Source organism: Elephas maximus, chromosome 18, assembly GCF_024166365.1.
Source record: "Elephas maximus indicus isolate mEleMax1 chromosome 18, mEleMax1 primary haplotype, whole genome shotgun sequence".
NCBI lineage: Eukaryota > Metazoa > Chordata > Mammalia > Proboscidea > Elephantidae > Elephas > Elephas maximus.
This window is the reverse complement of record NC_064836.1, coordinates 45,927,968-45,948,688: the sequence shown is the minus strand read 5'-3', so window position 1 is coordinate 45,948,688 and position 20,721 is coordinate 45,927,968. Positions and strand designations below refer to the sequence as shown.

Sequence of the window (20,721 nt, the reverse complement as noted above, 5' to 3'; positions counted from 1 at the left end):
TGACCCCTTATCAGCCAGAGCAGGAGCGCGCGAGCGCGTGACGCGTCCCGGCTAGCTCGCGCCCTCTTGCGCCCCAGCGTCCGCCGCCCGCTCATGGCCCGGGCCGCCGCGGCCGAGCCGCGCTGAGGCGGGCCGAGCCGAGAGGTGGGGCCGCCGCCGTGGCCCTCGCAGCCCGCGCCTCGCCGCCTGCCCGCGGTGCCCGCGCACGCCGGCCGCCATCGCCTTCGCGCCTGGCTGGCGGGGGCGCTGTCTTCCCCGGCCGTCCGCGCCGCTCCCTGGAGCTCGGCGGAGCGCGGCCGCCTGGGCCGGCGGAGTCCCCGGGAACCGGACGCTGCCGCCTGTGTCGCCGCCGCCGCCGCGGGGGCCATGACCGTGGAGCAGAATGTGCTGCAGCAGCAGAGCGCGGCGCAGAAGGTAAGGCGAGCCCGCGAGCCGCTTCCGACGTGCCGGCCTCGCCTCCGCGGCCCCGGCTGCCTCCCCTGCCACCCACCGCTCCGACGCTTTGCCCTGGGGGCGTCGCGCCCAGCGCGGGGTCGCCTGTGGGGAGCAGGGTGTCCTTAGCGTCTTTCCGTCCCCGTCTTTCTGCCGGTTATTTTCCTAGCACTGACGGTGCAGGGTGTGGAGAGCCCTCACATTCCTACACTCCTCTTCTTTACGCCTTCCTAATTAAAGTTTTGTCTTTCTTTTTAAGAATAGCCAGTTGTCATTTCTCCTGAACTCAGTTTGTATTTCGAAGGTAGGAGCGTTCCAGGCCTGCTATTTTGCAACGAGTCTCCACCAAAATCCAGTTGCCTGCCTTGAGGGACAGGTACATTGCCAGGTGGACTCTATGTAGAAGTAGGGGATTTGGTGGGTTCCTTTTTCTTTTTCCTTTTCTGGTTGTAGAAATTATCCCTGAAGTAAGGAAACCTTTTGACCATGTTTATTCCAGGAATCTTTTGTCCCCTAAGTTTGACCTTGTTCTACTCTTCACCCGTTAACTCCTGCATCAATCACACATTCTCATGGTCGCTCGCTGAAAAAAAAAATTTTTTTTTTCCTGTTTGGGAACCTTCAAATCTGTCATAGTGGAGAGTGAGAGGCTCTCTAAATACTGTAGATTTTGCTTTCAGAATCTTAAATGCACCATCATGGCTTGCACCATATTCTGAAGAGCAGTTGACCGTGACTTACGTTTTTTTTTTTCCCGTCGTTTGTGTGAAAAGCACTTTGGGCCAAAGGGAAACGTTGCTTTAGTCGTGTTGGAATTTTGGGGTCATTGAGGTTTACTGTGAGCCATCAGCAAAGCTGTGTTTGGTTTGTCGGGGTGAGTAATGAGTGCCCCACCCTGTTGTAGTTTTAGAGTAGTAGTTAACGCCTACCTGTGATTGTTTAACTTGAGCATAAGGCCTCCGTCCCTAACACAGCCTTTGTGTAAATTAAGCTTTTGCTTTGAGATTATTTTTAGGATTTTATGATAGTGCTTGAGGTAATTGAAGATGCTAAAGAATTTCAGAAAGCAAGGATAGTGCATTGTTATTTTAGGAACTTTGGGTAAGTTGTTTTTGGAACTTTTGTATGTTAGCTGTTACTGGGAAATTTAGAAGATTTATTGCAGACTGCAATTTATTTACAGTGAAATAATTCAAGATTTAATAGTAGGAGTTTAAAACAGTAACCTCCTAAACCTTCTCTCTTCTGTTTTGAAGACCTTAAACTTTAGTTTTTGACACCGTGTATGTCATGAATGTTAGTACTTAGGACAGGATCCTGAGGCCCTGTGAGTGCGAAGCAATCTTTAACAGGCTTGGTATCGTTTTGTCTATAGTTGTCTTCAGTGTTGAATATTAAATCCTGTTATTTTAAAGTGGAAAGAGTAGTTCATATTTTTCATACCTCTTAAGTTTGAACAATGGCAAGGAATTTGTTCTTTTCTCCCTTGACTTTGCTGGAAGTACACAGAATCAGAAAACGCAGAATAAATTTGTAGAATCAAGAATCAGATCACTGACAGTGGTCTTGGCAGTCAAGTCAAATTTCTTAGTTTAGTGAACCCCCTCCTTATACAAAGGAAGTAGTTGTTATTCCGGAATATTACCATTTTGTGTCTGGGGTGTGTGTGTGTGTGTGTGTGTGTGTGTGTGTGTTTTAAATCTTTTCATTGATATTGGGGAATTTTTTTTCTTGAGCAGTGTAATATAATTTTGTTTTGTTGTTTGCTTTCCGTGTTTACATGCTACTGCTTTGTTATCCTAGAGTAAAACTATTTATATGACTGCAAATATGTTAAACCATCTACCTCAAATAACTTGACAGATTTAAATCCACCAAGCTGGTAACTGGGAAGTGGACTTCAGACTTCAGAAGAAACAAAAGTGAAACTCTTCCTTTTCTTTTAGAAACTGTATGGAATATCAGTAAAAGGAGATGTGTCCAGTGTGTCTTGCACAGTCAGAATTTTAACCTGTTTTCTGTCCTTCTTAAAAAAAAATACATATATGTGTGTGTGTATATAGAGAGAGTGTGTGTGTAATATTGTATTAAAATAAATAGCCATATTGTGGTTGGAATGATTCCTATGTTTTCAAGATATTTTTTTTTCTTCCAGAGGGATGTAGAAGAAATAACCTTTTTTTCAAAAAGCAACACTACACAAAACTTTCATAGCTCTGTCATAGTTCACCTACAGAATAGCTTGTCACAATGTAGTATGAGAAGGCAAGTGGCTGCCTTGATGGGTTTTTTGCTTGATTGCTGAAGTTTGGCCAAGGCAAGGACTTAATGGGATACAGTAGAATTGCAGAGAGCTGCTTTTCTTAGGTTTAGATGCTATAAGTGAGGTGGTTTTGGCTGCAAATTAGTTACAATTAAATCCTGCGGTAATTTTGGTCTTGAACATGTATCTTTAGTCTTTGTGCTTGGTATTTACCTAAGTGGAGCGTCCTTTGACACATCTCGGATATTTGATGCACAGATTCAAGTTTCAAATGAGGATTCTTAGGGCAGCATTAGCATTTGGTCCTAGGGACCAAATTAATTTATAGAGCACTCCCCAATAAACAGGATATACTTACATTTAATACATCGATTTGAGTTGAATAAAGTGTAAAGTTAGGAGAACAAGCACTTTGCCTGTTATGTTTCACCCTAGGGTTTATAGCACTTCTTTGCCCTTTTTTTTTTTTTTTTCTCCACATGCTGTCAAGTCCATTGCGACAGAAGGGGACCCCATGTGTGTCAGAGTAGAATCGTGCTGCATAGGGTTTTCAGTGGCAGATTTTTGGGGAGTAGGTCATCAGGCCTTTCTTCAAAGGAGTCTCTGGTTGGACTCGAACCTCCAGTGTTTTGGTTAGCAACCAAACATGTTAACTGTTTGTACCATGTGGGGACTCCATTGTAGGAGTCAGTAAATATTTGTTCAGTGAAGTAAGGAATGAATGGCTTCTACAAGGGATGTGCATGTCTTAGTTCTTTAACTGATTTGCAAGTTTTAAAAATTATTCAGAAAGAATCAAAGCTTGAAACTGTGGAAAATTGTTAATTCTAAAAAAGAGTATTATGTGATAGGAAGACAGTAGAACTTGGGTTAGATCTAAATCACCTTTCTGTGACCGTGGGCAAGTCATTAAATTTGTCTAAATCTACTTTTAAAGCCTTATAGTTAGCATGATTAAACATGAACAACTTTGTATCTGAGTGTTTCCAGTTTAGCTAAGCAAGCATTTATTCTGGGAAGGGAGGGTAAAAAAGAAATAGTACAGGTAGTCCCGAATTAGGACGCATCAAGTTACCATGAGCTGCACTTGTGACAAACCACACTTACAACGGTTGGTTGGTTTTGTTTTTTTTTGGACATTTTATCGTTAGTAATATGTTGCAAAGCCTATGGGCTATCGGATTAGGTTTGAGAGTTACAGTAACTCATAAAATGATTAGAAAGCTTTTTATGTTTTCCTGTTCTTTGTTGAACATGGGATTAGATTGACCTCTTCAAAGTTGTTAGCATTTGGCCATATTTCACTTAAAAATTTAGGTGTGGTTCAACCTAAGTCCTTGTTACTTTGGAGGTTTGGCGAATATGACTATATTATATCAGGGCTGAGCATCTTATTTACAGCAAGTTTTAGATAAGGCTTACAGATTTTGCCTATTGTCTTTGTAGGTTTTCTGACTCTTCCAGAGTCAATTTTCTAAAATGTTTTATAGTTCTTAAAAATTTAGCAAGAAAATCTTAATTTAGATTTTCATAAATCTGTGCATAGGTGGGTATATGCCCTTTCTCATTCCTGTTTGTTTCCTTCTCAGTTATGATTGCCAGTATTGAACTGTTTTATCAGTCTTACCAAAATTTAGCTCAGTTTTTTTTAATCAGTTGTTTTGTTTTCTAATTTATTTATTTTTGCTTTTTTCTTTAGTGTGTAATTCTACCTCTCTATTTTTTTTTTTGGTGTATTTTTTTCTTTTTGCTGCTTAAATTCAGTACTTAGTGAATTTACCATCATGTTTAATAATGAAAAGCATTTTGGGCTTTGGATCTTAGCCTGATTTTGTTATGGATTTGACTTTCTTTTTCTCTCATTTTTTTTAAAGTTTTTTTTTTTTAACTTTTCAATATGTTACATTTTTTAAGTCTTTTAATTCTTCATTTCTAGATTTGATACACTGTTTAGAAAGTATGATTTGTAATGGTTTTATGTATTTATTGAGATCTCATTATCAAGTATATGAGATTTTGATGAACATATGAAAAGAACGTATATTCTTTGAAAGTTAGAGTTCTATGTTTATATGTTAAATGAACACAGTATTTATTTGACTATGTCTTTTGTTCGTTTTCTTGATATGTTAAATTCAGAGAGATGTTGATGACACCACTTTTGATGTGATTTCATCAAATTCTTTTGGTATTTCTAATGGCTCTAATTTGGACTTGTATTTGTTTATATTTTAGTAGGATTCAGCCACTCACATATATGGTGATAGGTGATTGTTTTCTGATTTTCCATTTTTTAGTCTTTTTCTCATTGTTTTGATGTATTGATCAAGTTTTCTTCGTATCACTTCTTCTACCCTTCATTTTTTAATTCTTTAATAGTTTGGAATTTTTCTTATTTCTCTTACTTTGAAACTTTTACTTTTAAACAAATATATCTAAACATAACTTTTCTGATAATGTCAAGAATTAATAACTAGGTTGCCCTCCTTCCCTCACCCCAGTAGGATAAAACCTTTAGCATATTTTCACTTATCACATTCCTGATGTTGATGGGATAATATAGAATTGTAATTCGAGATGACTAATTTTTATATTTTTTGAGGTATATTTCTTGTGTTTACTTTCCATTTCTTATATTTACAGACCCATTATTAATAGGTAATTAGCTTTTTGGAATTAGGTATTTAATTTTAACTACATGCTTTGTATTGTATAATACTGTTGAATCTCTCTCTTTTTTTTTTTAAACAGGTAAGTTAACTCTTAAGCTTTAAGATTTCCTCTTTGGTTTTAGAGTTCAGAAATTTCACCAGCATATGTGTTGTTCACGTATATATCTTTTAACAATCCTACGTAGGATTTTTCATCTCAAAAACTCAGTGTTTTTTCTCAGAAGGAATATATATTTTAAAATTATTGCTTCTACTTTATTCTTTTTCTTCTTTGTTAAGTTGCATTATTTGAACTTTAGGTGCTGTGGAAACCCTGGTGGCGTAGTAGTTAACAGCTATGCCTGCTAACCAAAAGGTTGGCAATTCGAATCCACCAGGCGCTCCTTGGAAACTATGGTGCAGTTGTACTTTGTGCTATATGGCCGCTGTGAGTCAGAATCAACTCGATGGTAATGGGTTTGGTTTGATTCATCTCACTTATTTCAAATTTTATTTTATAATTCTTATCTCTCCCTTTTTGCTGTATATAGTAGGCTAAGTTTTTAATCTAGATTAATTTTGTAATGTGCATTCTATATTTACTACTTCTATAGGTGATCAGTGGAAACCCTGGAGGCATAGTGGTTACGTGCTATGGCTGCTAACCAAAGGGTCGGCAGTTTGAAGCCACCAGGCGCTCCTTGGAAACTCCGTGGGGCAGTTCTGCTCTGTCCTGTAGGGTTGCTCTGAGTCGGAATCAACTTGATGGCACTGGGTTTGGTTTGTTTTTATAGATGATCAGTACTTTTCTGTTGTTCTAGTATACATTTTTAGTTGGTTCTGAGGTACACAGAATTGAGTTCATTATAAACACTGGTTTGTGATTTGGAGCCCTAGTGGCTCAGTGCTACGACTGCTAACCCAAAAGATTTGGCATTTTGAATCCACCAGCTGCTCCTTGGAAATTCTATGGATAGTTTTAGTCTGTCCTATAAGGTCACTATGAGTCAGAATATATATATGTTATATATATTCTGACCTTCTTTTATTGAAAAGTTCATCCTGTTTCCATTGAACCGAGATCTTACCTTGCCATATACAAAAGTTTTATATAAAACATTTTTTTTTTTTTTACCATGGCTCTCTATTCTATTCCATTATTCATTTTGCCCACTCCTGTGCCAGTGCCATCCTGTCTTACTGCTCTAGCTTTATAATAATCTTTAATGTTTTAATAATCTCTAATATCTTGAAAAGTGGATGGTGCGGTGGTTAAAAGCTCAGGCTGCTGACCAAAAAGTTGGCACTTTGAATCCATCAGGTGCTCCCTCAAAACCTTATGGGGCAGTTCTGCTCTGCCCTGTAGGGCTGTTAAGAGTTGAAATTGACTTGACAGCATTGGGTTTGTGGGTTTTTTTTTAATCTTGAAAATAAGTCCCTTCTCTTTGTTCTTCTTCAAAAATGTCATGACGCTTTATTTTCTTTTGAAATTTTAGAATAGTTTTACCAGGTTCTCCAAAAAACCCTGTTTGAGTTTTTTATTTATTTTGTTGAATCTGTAGATCAATTTTGGGATTATTGATATCTTTATTTTTTTTTTTATAAGGAGTTCTGGTGGCATAGTGGTTAAGCTCACAGATCGGCGGTTCGAACCCACTTGACTTCATGGGGGAAAAACCTAGGCATCTGCTTCCATAATGATTATAGTCAAGAAAACCCTATGCGGCCATTCTGCTGTGACGCACGGGGTCATTATGAGTCAAAAATTGACTTGATGGCACCCAGCAACAGTAACAACATCTTTATTACATTGAATCTTTCTGTCCATTAACATAACATACCTCTACTTTTAGTTAGGTCTTTTTAAATATCTCTTTTACAGTTTGTAATTTTATCTGTAGAACTGTTAAATGCATCTTTTGTCACAGGTAGTCGATAATTTCTGGTAACTATCACACATGGTATTCTTTAAAAATTACCCTGCTTAATGATTTGTTTCTGATGTGTACAAATGCAAATGATTTTTGTCTATCATTCTTATATCCAACCACCTCGTTCAACTTTACTATTCTAATAATTTCCCTGAAGATAATTTTGGAATTTCTATGTAGAAAATTATATTAAGCTTATGTAATGACAGTTTTATTTCCAATTTCTATGCCTGTAATTTCATTTTTTCATGTTTTCTAGCTGAGACTACTAATAAATGCTGATCAGAAGTGATGATACTGGATATCTTTATTGTATATATATATATTTTTATAACTGATTTTAAAGAGTGGATCCTTACTTTTCTATCTAATATACTTCTAAAATATTTACATGTGAAAGTTACATGAATTTCTTGAAGAACTGAAGAGTATCGTTGTGTTTTTAATTTTGGTTCCTGCACGTACTTTTTCCTTTGGGTCTTGGTGACCGCTGTGAAAGTTTTCACTTCCTAGGCTTCCTGGGATGGGGGACAGCCACTCTTCTGTCATCTTGGGTCCTCTGAAGTCTGGCAAGGTGCTTCCTTTTTATCATGGGTCCTCCTCCATCTTCTTCTCCAAGGATCAGCTTGGCAGTTATTCATCTGTGCCCAGATGTACGTAGAGTTGTTGTTGTTGTTAGTTGCCATCAAGTTGATTCCACCTCGTGACGAGCCCATATGTAGAGGTGGTTAAAAGGTCTTTCTTCCTCTGACACTGTTGTTGTTAATTGCTGTTGTGTTGGCTCCGACTCATGGTGACCTTATGCATAACAGTGAAATGTTGACTGGTCCCATGCCATTTCCATGATCTTTGATATGGTTGATTGTTATCTATAAGATTTTCATTGGCTTATTTTCAGAAGTAGATCACCAGATCTTTCCAGTCTCTCTCGGTCTGGAAGCTCTGCTGAAACCTGTCCACGATTGGTGACCCTGCTGGTATTTGAAATGCTGAGGGCATAGCTTCTAGCATCAGAGCGACATGCAAACCACCACGGTGTGACAGAGTGTCAGATGAGTGGTAGACACTGCAATACACTTTTACTCCAATGTCCTAGAACTGCTGTAAGTACTGATCTCCACCAGTGGCATTCCTTTTTCCTGCAAACATAACTGATGAGTATGGCACCATAAATAGCACATAATAATCATAGATGAATATTGTATATGAAAAACCAAATTTGTCTTTTGAAAGACAGTTTAGGGATGTCACTATGCAATGTGTTGTTGTTGTTGTTAGGTGCCTTCGAGTCAGTTCCAACTTATAGCAACCCTGTGCGCAACACAACGAAACACTGCCTGGTCCTGCGCCATCCTTACAGTCATTGCTGTGCTTGCCTTGTTGCAGCCACTGTGTCAGTCCACCTTGTTGAGGGTCTTCCTCTTTTCCACTCACTCTGTACTTTGCCAAGCACGATGTCCTTCTCCAGGGACTGATCCCTTCTGATAACATGTCCAAAGTATGTAAGACACAGTATCGCCATCCTTGCTTCTAAGGAGCATTCTGGTTGTACTTCTTCCAAGACAGATTTGTTTGTTCTTGTAGCAGTCCATAGTATATTCAGTATTCTTCACTAACACCATAATTCAAAGTCATCATTTCTTCTTCGGTCTTCCTTATTCATTGTCCAGCTTTCACATGCTTATGGTGTGATTGAAAATACCATGGCTTGGGTCAAGTGCACTTTACTCTTCAAGGTGACATCCCTGCTTTTCAACACTTTAAGGAGGACCTTTGCAGCAGATCTACCCAATGCAATGTGTCCTTTAATTTCTTGACTGCTGCTTCCATGGGTGCTGATTATGGATCCAAGTAAAATGAAATCCTTGACAACTTCAGTCTTTTCTCCGTTTATCATGATGTTGCTCATTTGTCCAGTTATGAGGATTTTTCTTTTCTTTATGTTGAGGTGCTGCAAGTCCTTTTCACTTTTCAACAAACAAGGTTGTGTCATGTGCATAATGCAGGTTGTTAGTGAGTCTTCCTCCAATCCTGATGCCCTGTTCTTCTTCATATAGTCCAGCTTCTTGGGTTATTTGCTTGGCATACAGATTGCGTAGGTATGGTGAAAGGATACAACCCTGATGCACACCTTTCCTGACTTTAAGCCATCCAGTATCCCCTTGTTCTGTATGAACAGCTGCCTCTTGATCTATGTAAAGGCTCCTCAAGAGCACAAATTTAAGTGTTCTGGAATTCCCATTCTTCACAACGTTATCCGTAATTTGTTACGCTCCACACAGTCGAATGCCTTTAAATAGTCAATAAAACACAGGTAAACATCCTTCTGGTATTCTCTGCTTTTAGCCAGGATCCATCTGACTTCAGCAATGGTATCCCTGGTTCCCCGTCCTCTTCTGAAACTGGCCTGAATTTCTGGCAGTTCCCTGTCGATATACTGCTGCAGCCGTTTTTGAATGATCTTCAGTAAAATTTTGCTTGTGTGTGATACTAATGATATTGTTCTGTAATTTCCACATTCAGTTGGATCACCTTTCTTGGGAATAGGCATAAATATGGATCTCTTCCAGTCAGTTGGCCAGGAAGCTGTCTTCCATATTTCTTGGTATAGATGAGTGAGCACCTCCAGTGCTGCATCTGTTTGTTGAAACATCTCAGTTGATACTCCATCAGTTCCTGGAGCCTTGTTTTTCGCCAATGCCTTCAGAGCAGCTTGGACTTCTTCCTTCAGTACCGTTGGTTCCTGATCATATGCCACCTCTTGAAATGGTTGAACATTGACTAATTCTTTTTGGTATAATGACTTTGTGTATTCCTTCCATCTTCTTTTGATGCTTCCTGAGTCGTTTAACATCTTCCCCATAGAATTCTTCACTATTGCAACTTGAAGCTTGAATTTTTTCTTCAGTTCTTTCAGCTTGAGAAACCCCGAGCACGTTCTTCCCTTTTGGTGTTCTATCTCCAGGTCTTTGCACATGTCATTATAGTACTTTACTTTGTCTTCCCGAGATGCCCTTTGAAATCTTCTGTTCAATTCTTTTACTTCATTAATTCTTCCTTTTGCTTTAGGTGCTCAGTGTTGGTGAGCAAGTTTCAGAGCTCTTCTGGCAACCATCTTGGTCGTTTCTTTCTTTCTTGTCTTTTCAGTGACCTGTTGCCTTCTTCATGTATGATGTCATTCCACAACTTGTGTGGTCTTCGGTCACTAGTGTTCAGTGTGTCAGATCTATTCTTGAGATGGTCTCTAAATTCAGATGGGACATACTCAATGTCATATTTTGGCTCTTGTGGACTTGCTCTGATTTTCTTCAGTTTCAGCTTGAGCTCGCATGTGAGCACTTGATGGTCTGTTCCTCAGTCTGCCCCTGGCCTTGTTCTGACTGGTGATATTGAGCTTTTTCATCGTCTCTTTCCACAGATGTAGTCACTTTTATTCCTGTGTGTTCCATGTGGTGAGGTCCATGTGTATTTTTGTGTATAGTCACCATTTATGTTGTTGAAAGAAGGTGTTTGCAGTGAAGAAGTCTTTGGTCTTGGAAAGTCGTTGGTCTTGACAAGTTGTGCCACATCAGCAAATGAAGGTCCCGAAAGCTTTATTCTATCCATGTAATTAAGGTCGACTTTACTTTGACGAGGCAGGTCTTTCGCAGTCATCTTTTGAGTGCCTTCCAACCTGGGGGGCTTTTCTTCTGGCACTGTATAGCATTCCACTGCAATTCATAAGGTTTTCACTGCCTGCTTCTTTTCAGAGGTAGACTGCCGGGTCCTTCTTCTTAGTCTTTCTTAGTCTGGAAGCTCAGCTGAAACCTGTTTTCCTTGAGTGACCCTGCAGGTGTCTGAACAGTGGTGGTATAGCTTCCAGCATCACAGCAACATGCAAGCCCCCACACTACGACAAACTAACAGACACGTGGGGGCTATGCGATGTGGCCAAGTAGGTCGTGTGAAAAGTTGGATTTATAAAAGGACCACTTGTTTTTAATTTATTTTGGTAAACTTGTTTTAATTTCCAAGAATATATTGTTTGTCATGGTATCTTGTTTTATAAGTGCAGTAAGTAATTTTTCAAAGTTTTCTCTTTTTTTTGGTCTTAATTAACTTTGGGTACAGACCATCTGCTTTATTCTTATTCTTGGATCCTCTGAGTTGCTAAATATTTTTAAATGACCCAGTAATGTTTTCCTTATTTCTTTAGCCTTGTCAGAATAGGTCTAGATCAGAATTTCTTACAGTGTGGTTTGTGCACTATCTGTATTACTTGTAGTGGTTTCTAAAAATGCAGGTTTTTGTGCTTCTCTCTAGACCCACTGTTTCCAGACTCAGTTAGGCTGTGGCATTCAGAACAATAATCAACCCCATTGGTTGAAATTAATTAGTGTTCTTACAGATGGGCATGTCTTTAGCATTTGTGTAAATTGAGTACAGTGGTCCTCCAGGGGTTGAATTATCACAATACATCCAATTTAGTATAAAAGAGAGTCTGCTTCCCTTGAACACATGTTTCAAGTGTTTCTCCCCATCAGTGCACTGACATGCTTTCTAGTTGTGAAGGAGATGTCTCCTCCCTCAGCCTTTCATGGCAAACATCTCTATGGAAACCTAAAGCTTCAGGTGTGTAGGTGGGGCACTTGTCCCACCACCCCCAGAGGGACAAATTTAGTCTTTTTTTTATTCATTGTATCACTACAGCAGGGAATTTAGAATCAGTCAACTGTATATGCTAAAGTTGGAGTCTTCCTGTTGTTTCTTTTCCTCTGTTTTTGTTGTGTGTGTGTATATAAATCACTTCCGAAAGCTTCTTTTAAAAATTGTGAAACGTTAAAACTTATGATTTTTTAAATATAATAAATAATATGTACACACATATGTGTGTGTGAATATGCATGTGCGTATATATGAAGCCCTGGTGGCACAGTGGTTAACAGCTTGGCTGCTAACCAAAAGATCGGCAGTTCGAATCCACCAGCCGCTCCTTGGAAACACTGTGGGACAGTCCTAACCTACCTTATAGGGTCGCTATGAGTTGGAATCAACTTGAGAGCAATGAGTTTGGTTTGTTTTTTTGGTTTTTATACATAATGTTGTTAGTTGCTATTGAATGTGTTCCTGTTCATGGCAACCCTGCCTATGCAGAGTAGAACTGCTCCATAGGGTTTTCAAAGCTGTGAACTTCCAGAAGCAGGTTACTAGGCCTGTTTTCTGAAGCACCTTTGGGTGGATTTGAACTGCCAACCTTTCAGCTAGTAGTCTAACGCTTAGTCATTTGTACCACCCAGTTGTGTATGTGTGTGTATATATATATAAATAAGTACATATATACGTACAAAAAATGAAAAAAAAACAAACGCATTGCCGTCAAGTTGATTCCGACTCATAGTGACCCTATAGGATAGACTAGAGCTGCCCTGTAGGGTTTCCAGGGAGTGCCTGGTGGATTCGAACTGCTGACCTTTTGGTTAGCAGCCGTAGCTCTTAACCACTGTGCCACCAGGGCTTTTATATATGTATATGAATATGTATGTGTGTGTATATATACACATACATACACAAACACACACACAGAGTGATCTGCTTTCGTAAAGATTATAGCCAAGAAAACCCTGTGGGACAATTCTACTCTGTCACATGGGGTCACTATGAGTAAGAATCGAGTCAGTGGCACCCAACAACAACAACAACCTTTTGTAGCACCCTGGACATGAAGTAGTGTACGTTATTATCCCAGAAGTTGGTTTTGTGCTTCAGCCAAACTGCTCTTCTCTTCCGTATTTCAATAGCTGCTATCTTGACTTATTTTAAATTAATGTTACAGTGGTATAATTTACATAAAATGAATGTGACCATTTAAAGTGTGTATTTTGATAATTTTGGCACATAGATAATTTCCAGCACTCTAAAAAGTTCCTTGTATCACGTCCTGTTCCATAATTGTACCATCTTCATTTTACGTAGCCACAAATCTGACTTCTTTTTCTTTATGTCAGTTTGACTGACTGTTTTAGGTCAATCAAAATTTCTTTGTATCTGGCTTCTTTCTTTCAGTAAAATATTTTTGTGCTGCAGCCATGTTGTTGCATGTATCAGTAGTTCCTTTTTATTACTGAGTAATGTTTCATTGTATGACTGTTCCATAATCTGTGTATTCATGCACCTGATGGTGGACTTTTGGGTTGTTTCCAGTTTTGCCTGTTATTAATAATGCCACTACACGTACATTCGCGGGCAAGTTTTTGAGTAGACATATATTTGCCTTTCTCTTGTGCAAATGTGTAAGAATGGAATTATTATAAGATATTGCGGAACTATTATCTGAAGTGGTTGTACTATTGTACATTCTCATCAGCAATGTATGGGGAGTTCCAGTTTGTTGACATTCTTTTCTACAGTCGGTATTGTCAGTCTTTTAAGTTTTAGCCATTTTAGTGTGTATGTAGTGGCATTGTATGTGGTTTTAATTTGCATTTCTCTAATGACTAGTGGTTTTGAGCATCTTTCATGAGCTTATTGGCCATTTTTGGATTTTTTTTTATACTACATTTCATAAATTATCTTGTCTCACATTCTCAACAGGGACCAGGAATAATGATAGCTGCCTAGTCTTCCATGTCTGAAAATGGCAAGAATGTCACAGATGTAGCTAAAGGTAAAGCACTTCAGGACCAGTCACTATTATGTTCACAAAATTAAATTCCACAATTTTGCCTTCATTCTGTTTTTCTGAAACTACTGCCTATCAAAAAAGCTCATTGCTGAAGAATGAAAACCTTTTTCTTCTTTATGCCTGAAACTAAGCATTAAAGTTATCTGGAGAGCAAAGTGTCTTTAATAATTAATTGATTTCCCACAGAGAAGTCATTTATGATGCATATTTTATTACACAGAGTATAAAAATACCTTCACATCTCGGTTGGTTTGGCAGTTTGCAAAGAATGAGGACCAGTGGGAGGAGTGGAACGAGCTATGAAGAGGTAAACAAACTAGGCCCAGAAAGACTTTTCTTACAGATGCTGGCCCATCTAAGGACAAGGAAGAGGATGATCCTGATTTGAACTGGAAAAGAAAACATTCTGCTCGTTGTTGCTGTTCGGTCTGGCAGTTGGTGTGGATGGAGTGGGGATGAGGGGTGTTAGGCCATCAGGGCAGAATTGGCTGCCGAGCTGAGATTGCTGTGTACTCACTGAAGCAGGATGGATTTGTGGGAAGGGGTATGGAAAGAGGAACCAGAAATGATGAGCCATGAGTGGTTAGGACCTTTGCTATGGTGGCACCAATGTGAGAGCCAACTGTAATCTCACCTGTGCACCAATTCATGCATCTTAATTCATGCCCCAAAAAATGCAAAATCAAATGTTGCGGTTCCCTTGAGGTGGAGTTACAGAAACAAGTTTGGGCTGGAGATCTGGGGCTTGCCTCTTTTACAGAGGCTCTGAGTTGTGTCTGGATGCCTTAGCAAGAATGCCCCTGGAGTCCTCCCATGAAGCCTTCACCAAAGACTTTGGGGCAGGACAGGCCTGAGGAGAAGAGGATTGAAAGGAAACGAGAAGGTGTCCACTGAGTACGGTTTAAAATTCCCAGAATTTGGAGGGAAGCAGCAGCTCTCTGCAGGTTGCCAAGTGACAGTGGAAACTCTGCGTACCTATTCGGGTACTGTCATACAGACTCCCAGAATGGACTCCTGGGATTCCTCACCTGTGGGGCAGGGATGTCAAGCAGTATTAAGACTGCAGAACTAAGAGAGCAGACCTTTCCATCCTTTCTGGGTGGCATCAGAGGGAGGGCACCAGTGCAACTGAGCATGTAAGGTAGGGGCTGGGTAGGTGAAGGCAGCATATGAATAGGCCGGGGTCAGCACTGTGGCGTACAGTGGGTAGTACCCCAGGCTTCTGGGGTCACAGGAATTAGAACAGCCCCTTCAGATCACAGCGGTCCCATTCAAGGACATGTGGTCCTATAGCTTCATGAATGTTGGTGGAATTTGGTGTTGCCATTAGCTTGCTCTTAGCCATCTGGTGTTGGCTTGGTCAAACTTCAGCCTCAGGGTCTGTGGTGGTTCTCAGATGGGAGCCAAGGCCTTTCTAAGCATTCTTGGTCACTTTAGCAATGCGAATATGATCAGGGACTCTTCATACCCCTTGAGTTCTCTGAGCTTAATGTCCACAAGGAGGTGTCTAACAACATCTAGACCACTTCCTCCATTTTCTTTTTCTCCTTTTCTGGTGCCAGTACCAGTGCTGTGCTGCGCTCCACTGCTAACCTAAAGGTTGACAGTTTGAATCCACCCAGTGACGCCATGAAAGAAAGGCCTGGTGATCTGCTTGCATAAAGATTACAGCCAAGAAAACCATGTGGAGCAACTCTGCCCTGTAACACATGGGGTCATCATGAGTTGGAATCAATTTTACAGCAGTGGGCTATCGTTTACAGGTCTTTGCTGTCTTTTATTAGATTTGATCCTTTTTAATACTGTTGTCAATTATATTTTTTGTTTAGTTTTATACTAGAATCGTTCTTTGCTTAATAGAAAACAGTTGATTTTTATGTATTGAACTTCTGTCTCCTGACCTTGTTAAATTCACTTACTAGTTCTCTTTTGGGTGTGCAGATTCCATAGTTTTTTTTAATTATAATGTCATGCTGTTTGTGAGCATCACTTTCTGTATAACCTTTATGTCAATTTTTTTCCTTGTTTTTATTGCACTCTATGTGGTCTCTTGTAAAATGTCACATAGAAGTGGCGATAACATACATCCTTGCCTTGTTCCTTATTTTATGTAGAAAGCAGTCTTTTACCATTAAGTGTGATGTTAACTGCAGGGTTTTTTGTAGATGTTCTTTAAAGGTTGAGGAATTTTTCTTCTATTCCTTCATCGCTAATATTTTGTTAAAGATTTTTATGTTGTAGTGTGTTTAAGAGGAGCCCTGGTGGTGCAGTGATTAAGAGCTTGGCTGCTAACTGAAAAGTTGGCAGTTCCAACCCACTAGCTGCTCCATGGGAGAAAGATGTGATAATCTGTTTCTGTAAAGATTACAACGTAGGAAACGCCATGGGGCAGTTCTCCTCTGTTCTATAGGGTTGCAGTGAGTTGGAATCGACTTAACGACAACAGGTGTGGGTTTTTTCTTTTCTTTTTTTTCCTTTTCAAGTACTTTTATACTTCTGGATATACTACAGCTTAACCATTCTACTGTTGATAAACTATTTGGTTACCTTTTTGTGTGCTTATGGACCGCTGTAGTTCTTTTCTGTGAAATTTACATTTGTTTCTCATTTTGGATTGTTTATCTTTTAGGTTTGAAGGAGTTCTTTATATTTTAGGTACTACTTTTTTTTTCCCGGCTAATATATTTTGCAAGTATCATTTCCCAATTTGGACTTGTCTATTTATTCTCTTGATGGTGTCTTTTGTTGACTAAGACTGTGTAGTTTTAATTTAATCTCACGTATAGTTTGTTTTCCCACGTGCTTATCAATTTTTCATACTTTGGTGGCTTGCGTGTTGCTGAAAGCTGTGCCAGTGATATTTCAAACACCAGCATGGTCACCCCTGGGAGACAAATTTCAGTGGAGCTCCCAGACTAAGACAGACTAGGAAAAAGGACCTGGCAGTCTACTTCTAGAAGAATTGGCCGCTGAAAACCTTATGAATAGCAGTGGAACATTCTGTGATGTAGTGCTGGAAGATGAGCCCCTCAGGTTGGAAGGCACTCAAAATACGAGTGGGGAAGAGCTGCCTCCTCAAAGTAGAGTTGATCTTAATGATATGGATGGAGTCATTAAAAAGACAAGAGAGAAAGAAAAGATCACATGGATTCTGAAGAAATTCTGAAACTTGCTCTTGAATGTCTAGTAGCTAAAGTGAAAGGAAGATATGAAGTAAAAGAGCTGAAGAGAAGATTTCAAAGGGCATCTCGAGAAGACAAAGTATTATAATAAATTGTGCAAAGACCTGGAGTTAGAAAACCAAAAGGAAGAACATGGTCAGCATCTCTCAAGCTGAAAGAACTGAAGAAAAAAATTCAAGCCTCGAATTGAAATATTGAAGGATTCTATGGGGAAAATATTGAACAATGCAGGAAGCATCAAAAGCAGATGGAAGGAATATGCAGAGTCACTGTACCAAAAAGAATTGATCGATATTCAACCATTTCAGGAGGTAGCATATAATGATACTGATGATACTGAAGGAAGAAGTCCATGCTGCACTGAAGGAAATGATGGAAAACAGGGCTCCAGGAATTGACAGAATACCAAGTGAGATGTTTCAGCAAATGGATGCAGCACTGGAAGTGCTCCCTCGTCTGTGTGAAGAAATTTAGAAGACAGCTTCCTGGCCTACCAACTGGAAGAGATCCATATGTGTGCCCATTCCAAAGAAAGGTGATCCATCAGAATATGGAAATTATTGAACAATATTATTAGTATAACGTATGTAAAATTTTGCTAAAGATATTTCAAAACTGGTTCCAGTAGTACATTGACAGGGAACTGCCAGAAATTCAAGCCAGATTCAGAAGAGGACATGGAATGAGGGATATCATTACTGATGCTGGTGGATCTTGGCTGAAAGCAGAGAATACCAGAAAGATATTTACTTGTGTTTTATTGGCTATGCAAAGGCAGTTGACTGTGTGGGTCATAACAAATTATGTATAACAATGTGAAGAGTGGGAGTTCCAGAACACTTGAGCTCATGTGGAACCTATATGTAGACCAGGAGGCAATGGTTCGAACAGAACAAAGGTATACTGCATGGTTGAAAGTCAGGAAAGGTGTGTGTCAGGGTTGTATCCTTTCACCGTATTTGTTCAATCTGTATGCTGAGCAAAAAAGCCGAGAACTTGGCCTATATGAAGAAGAACTCGGCATCAGGATTGAGGAAGAGTCATTAACAACCTGTATTATGCAGATAACACAGCAGTGCTTGCTGAAAGTGAAGAGGACTTGAAGTACTTACTGATGAAGGTCAAAGATCTACAGCCTTCAATATGGATTACACCTCAACATAAAGAAAACAAAAATCCTCACGACTGGACCAACAAGTAACATCGTTATAAATGGAGAAGATATTGAGGTTGTCAAGGATTTCATTTTACTTGGATTCACAATAAATGCCCACAAAAGCAGCAGTTAGGAAATCAAATGATGTATCACATTGGGCAAATCTGCTCCACCTTTCCACTTCAGATTTCCTGTGTCCATTTAACCAGCTCCTGTCCTTTTCTGCCTTCACATCTCAACTCCAGACAGAAGCTGCCCATTTAGTCTCATACATCTACTTGAACTAGAAGTGCACTCTTCACAAGTATCATTTTATGTCTATAGCCTGTCTAATCTTTGTCTGAAGAGTTGGCTTCCGGAATGGTTTTAGTTCTCGGTTAATAGTAAGTCTTCCAGGGTTCCTCCAGTCTCGGTCAGACCATTAAGCCTGGGCTTTTTACTAGAATTTGAGTTCTGCATCTCACTTTTCTCCTGCTGTGCCAGGGAATCTCTGTTGTGTTCCCTGTCAGGGCAGTCATTGGTGGTAGTGGGGCACCATCTTGTTCTTCTATTCTCAGGCCGAAGGAGTCTCTGGTTTATGTGGCCCTTTTTGTCTCTTGTCTGTTGAACACTTTTTAATTGGACTGTTTGTTTTCTTGTTGAGTTTTAAGAGTTCTTTGTTTGTTTTGGATATAAGTCCTTTATCAGATATGTATTTTGCAGGTATTTTTGCCCAGTCTGTTGCTTTTCTTTTCATTCTTTTGAAGGATATTCTCTTAGTATGTTACTGTAAGTGGCACCTTAGGGAGTAAATTCTGTTATTATTGTCATTCATACTACACCTGTGACCTGTTACTCAGTTAATAACTATGATTTTAGATGGTCTTGAGTCATAACACACTCCACAGCAACTGGTTGGTTTAGGTGTCCCTGGGCTGCGCAGATAGTTAAACACTTGGCTACTAACTGTAAGGTTGGTGATTTGAAACCACTCAGGTGCATCGTAAGAAAGGTCTGGCAGTTTACTTCTGAAAGATCACAGCCATTGAAAACCTGATGGAGCGCAGTTATACGTTGAAACACATGAGGTTGTGGTGAGTCTGAGTTGATTGTACGGCATCTGGTTAGTAAAGCAGTGTTCTCAGCCTGTTTGTTGCAAAACCTTCATAAATGTGCCACCAAGTGTTGATCAAAGTTCAAAACATCTTTTCGATATAGTCCTATTAATGTAATGTAATTATTGCAGTGTTCTTCTAGAGTTCACAGGTGAAGAGGAATCTTCGGAATTTTGACTTGGAGTTGATTTAAGACTTTTGCTATGATGAGATGATTTGAATGTGTTTTACATGTGGCAAAGACATGAATTTTGGGGGACCAAAGGGTGGAATGTTGTGGATTGAATTGTGTCCCCCAAAAATGTGTGTCAGCTTGGCTAGTCCATGATTCCCAGTATTTTGTGATTGTCCATGATTTTGTCATCTGATGTGATTTTCCTATGTGTTGTAAATCCTACCTCTAGGATATTAATGAGGTGGGATTAGTGGCAGTTATTTTAATGAGGCAGGACTTAGGTTGTGTCCTAAATCAATCTCTTGAAATATAGAAGAGAGAAGCAAGCAGAGAGACATGGGGACCTCATTACCATCAAGAAGAAAGTGCCAGGAGCAGCACGTCCTTTGGACTCAGGATCCCTGCCCTTATACCTTCCCCCAGAGCCGGCAGAGAGAAAGCCTTCCCCTGGAGCGGGCACCCTGAATTGGAAATTCTAGCCTACTCGACTGTGAGAGAATAAGTGGTATTTCTGTTACAGCAGCACTAGATAACTAAGACAATGCCAAATAAATGTTATTTATTGGAACTCGTGAGTACTTTGCCTCGTGAACATATCTCAGAGCCTGGATAGTCAAGAGAGTAACTTATTGCTGTGCAGTGTGGTAACTGCTTTTGCTGACACTGTAAGCTGATATTATTATACTGGACTAATAATTATGTTGTGATAATTGGATCTTTTGTAGAGTTATTGTACTTTGTTGTGGTGAAAGTTTTAAACTCTTTTCAAGTGTGCTGCCAACATTTTTAATATTTGCATGTATATTACGAACACAAAGAAGTTGAGAATTATTGGCTAAGAAGATACTAAGTAGCAAGTAGGTCTAGATATTGGACAAGAATTTTGTGAGCTTACAGCCTTTTGCTGTGTGAACTTTAACCAAAAACATCAAACCCGTTGCCCTTGAGTCTATTCCAACTCATAGTGGCCATATAGGAGAGAGTAGAACTGACCCATAGGGTTTCCAAAGCTGTAATCTTTACAGAAGCAGACTGCTGCCACATCTTTCTCCTGCGGAATGGCTGGTGGGTTCAAACTGCTGACCTTTCAGTTAGCATCCAAGTGCTTAACCGCTGTACCACCAGGGCTACTGGTGTATGAACTCTGAGTACGTATTTTTAAACTATTTTCATTTG

The 20,721-nt window shown here is 39.7% G+C and overlaps 1 protein-coding gene across 8 annotated transcripts in view; it reads left to right on the top strand.

Annotated features, from left to right (window-relative positions):
* The first annotated feature begins 264 nt into the window (after window positions 1-264).
* The window catches only part of USP25 (ubiquitin specific peptidase 25), a 167,790-nt gene continuing 147,333 nt past the window's right edge, over window positions 265-20,721 (top strand). For all 8 annotated transcript variants that reach the window (XM_049858421.1, XM_049858420.1, XM_049858419.1 and 5 more), the window contains exon 1: window positions 265-414. In XM_049858421.1, the coding sequence (XP_049714378.1) occupies window positions 367-414 (48 nt within the window). In that variant the 5' untranslated portion in view covers window positions 265-366. The remainder of the gene's footprint in view (window positions 415-20,721) is intronic.